The 3,170-nt window shown below is 29.6% G+C and overlaps 1 protein-coding gene across 1 annotated transcript in view; it reads right to left on the bottom strand.

The window, feature by feature from the left end:
• Nucleotides 1-453: 453 nt before the first annotated feature.
• LOC117167635 overlaps nucleotides 454-3,170 on the bottom strand; it is a 10,703-nt gene continuing 7,986 nt past the window's right edge. Inside the window, exon 3 of the mRNA XM_033352711.1 lies at nucleotides 454-1,029. Within this exon, the coding sequence (XP_033208602.1) occupies nucleotides 1,020-1,029 (10 nt within the window). The 3' untranslated portion in view covers nucleotides 454-1,019. The remainder of the gene's footprint in view (nucleotides 1,030-3,170) is intronic.

The raw sequence follows: 3,170 nt of genomic DNA, 5'->3' as shown, positions 1-3,170 counted from the left end.
TTGTCTTTTTTTGGTTTTTCAAGAAGGAACCGAAGGGGGACTCAGTGGGGTCCTTACGGGTACTTTAAAGAGGATCCTTTCGGTTCCTTCGGTCTTCCAGGGAAATTAAAAGACCTCTCTATTTTACCGACTTTCTTTTGCGACTGTTGCTGATAATCAAGAACATGATGCAACTATTGTTTAAAAAATTTTGATTAAAACAATCAATCTGCGAAAAACTGTTTCATGAAAAAGGAGATTTGCTTAACTTCTGCTGAAACAAAAACCTGATGAAACTTACATAAACTCTAATGGCTAAAAATGTAAAAAATTTCTTGTTGCTAGAAATGCACAAAAGAAAAATTATAGTTCCTCTAAACCTATTCGCTCAAATACTGCAAAATACAAAACATAATTTATTTATGAACTAGAGGCGAAAGTCTTTTTAAATAAAATAAAAAACAATAAATTTATGTACACTTGTTTATTAACAATAAATATCAATATATTTACAATTTTTTATTTACATTGTGAGCTTATATACTACTTACAATCTATATTCAGACATTTCTTGTTTACAATACATTTATTCACTATCCGCATTCCTTCACTTAACTAAGTTATTAGCAGTTAATGTAGATGAAGTCAGTTTCTTTTTTAACAACTGCTTTTACACATTTAGATTTCTTTGTAATGTCTTGGCCATTAATAAGGATGCTACACATTTTGTTGTGCAAAACAAAAAATGCAGTCAAAATTTTACCGTTATACACTCCTTGTAGCCAATGTTGTTGCATTTTTGAAGCAGTGAAGGTATCGAAGTTTACAAGCGCAGACAAATCTTTAAATCATACATAGTGGAGGTTGGAGAAGACTTGGTCATAGTCATCGGGATTCAGCTCAAAGTAATGGTTTCGAATGCATAGAAGATTAGGTTATTCTTTTTTTCAGATTTTAGATTCAGAGGTACAAGAGTGTAGTTAAATTGTCTTCCATTCAGACCATATACGATGGTAGAGTCATTATTTAATTTTTCGAACTTATGTATATCTGAAAACGAAATAATATTTTTCAAGGAATCTGCATTATCATCAGAGAATAATATGAATTCTTAACGTCTTTTCAGACTAGATGGAGCTATGAATTAAACATTTTTTCAAATTGAAATAAAGTTTTTGATATAATATGCTTGATATTCCCCTCTTTTCTCTGTTTAAATAATTATTCTTTTTTCCCCTGTTTTCAAAAAACTTTTTCTTATCATTTCACTTAAATGCGAACTGAAGTAATAGAACCCAATTAAAAAATCCAGCTACTTTTGCTTGAAAGTTTATTATTTTTAGTTGAAAATTCCACTACTATATATTTGGTTTAGAATTCATCGCCTTTGGTTAAACATTCTTCTATTTGGCAACATTATCAACTATTTCGTTTAAGATTCACATATTCGGTTAAAAAATTATATTATTTTTCGAAAATTTGAATTTTTTATTGAACATGTATCTGTATTCGGAAAAAGTCGGCTTTTTAATCATTATTGGTTGAAATTTAATTTTTTTGTTGAAAATTTATCTTTTCGGGTAACAAAATCAAGGATTTTCTGAAACATTCTACTTTTAAATTTGAAACCTCAACTTTTTTGCAGAAATTTTGTTTCTTTTGGTAAAAAATATCTTGTACTTGAAAACTAATTTTTTATGGAATATTTATTTTTGGCGTAAAAGTAAACAATTTTGTTGACCATTTGTCTTTTTGGTTGAATTTGACTGTTTTCGAATTAGAAATTAAAATCTTTTTTGGTTGAGATATCAACTATTATATTTTTCGTTGAGGATTCATCTTTTTTAGTTGAAAATTCAACTGCTTGGTTGAAAATCGAATTAATTTGTTAAAAATTGTTTTTTTTTCAGTTAAAGATTTATTTCTTTGTTTGAAAATTTAATTATTATGTTAAAAATGGTTTTTTCCATTGAAAACCTCATCATTGACAAAAAATTAAACTGCTTTGGTTAAAGATTCAACATATTTGTTGAAACCTCGTCATCTTTTATAAAATGTCACCGTTTTTGAAAAAATAAAAATCTTTTTTGGTTGAAATAGCACCTATTATATTTTTGGTTCAGAATTCATCTTTTTGGTTGAAAATGCAAATGTTTTAAAAATTGATCTGTTTTGGATGAGGATAAACTATTTGGTTGAAAATCCACCTTTTTTGGTTAAATTCAACTGTTTTTGATATTGAAAAAAATCATTTTTGGTAGCAATATTAACTATTGTGATTATAAACTATCGACTATTTTTGTTTCGACTTCACCCTTTTTTTAAATTCAACTGCTTGGTTGATAATGGATTTGTTTTGTTAAAAGATACTGTTTTGTTTAAAGATTTACCTCTTCAGCTGTAAATTCAATTCTTTGTTGAATTTTCGTTTTTTGTATTTGGTTCAGCATACAACTTCTTTGTTAAAAGTTCTGGGTCTTTGGTTAAATTCAACTGTTTTTGAATTAATATAAAAACCTTTTTTGGTAACAATATCAACTGTTATAATTATAAATTATAGTAAGAGATAGATTTCAGATCACATTTTTGAATTTACCGCCTTAGCAAGATCCGCAATTGATCGGACATTGTCGATCATTATCGAGCGAGACAAAATGCGGGAGAAAAGTAAGAGACTGGCAAAGTCGTGCAAACTGCGAAAGCAAACGTATTGTTACCCTTTATACTGATACCTAAATAAAATAAAGTTCTTTTTTTCTAAATTATTTGTCGATTCAAACCTTATTCAATGTCTTCGGTTCTCGAATAATACCTTTTAGATCATTAACCGCCAACCTAACAGATCAGAAGTCGGATTTCACCGGAAAATTGTATCCATCGCGATTGAACGTGACCTTGTACGAATCGAGAATGGCTGACGGAAATTCGAGAACAAAGTACAAGTAACGCTTTTAGATGTTTGTTAGATTGTTTGGCACTTTGCTAAAGTGCCTTCAAAGTGAATATTAGTGCCTTGAAAGTGTACAGTCAAAATAGCTTACAGAAAATTCCTTCAGGATTACATCAAGGATAAACTGAAGATTATCTTGGAATGTACGAGGGTGGATTGATAAGTTTCCGGCCTGACCAAGAGATGGCGCCACTAGGCCTACCTTGAGGTGGCGTTCTATAGTACCATCCTTAGATAGCTT

This window comes from Belonocnema kinseyi, chromosome 2 (genome assembly GCF_010883055.1).
Source record: "Belonocnema kinseyi isolate 2016_QV_RU_SX_M_011 chromosome 2, B_treatae_v1, whole genome shotgun sequence".
NCBI classification, from domain to species: domain Eukaryota; kingdom Metazoa; phylum Arthropoda; class Insecta; order Hymenoptera; family Cynipidae; genus Belonocnema; species Belonocnema kinseyi.
The sequence above is the reverse complement of the archived record's forward strand: the minus strand, read 5'-3'. Positions and strand labels throughout refer to the sequence as shown.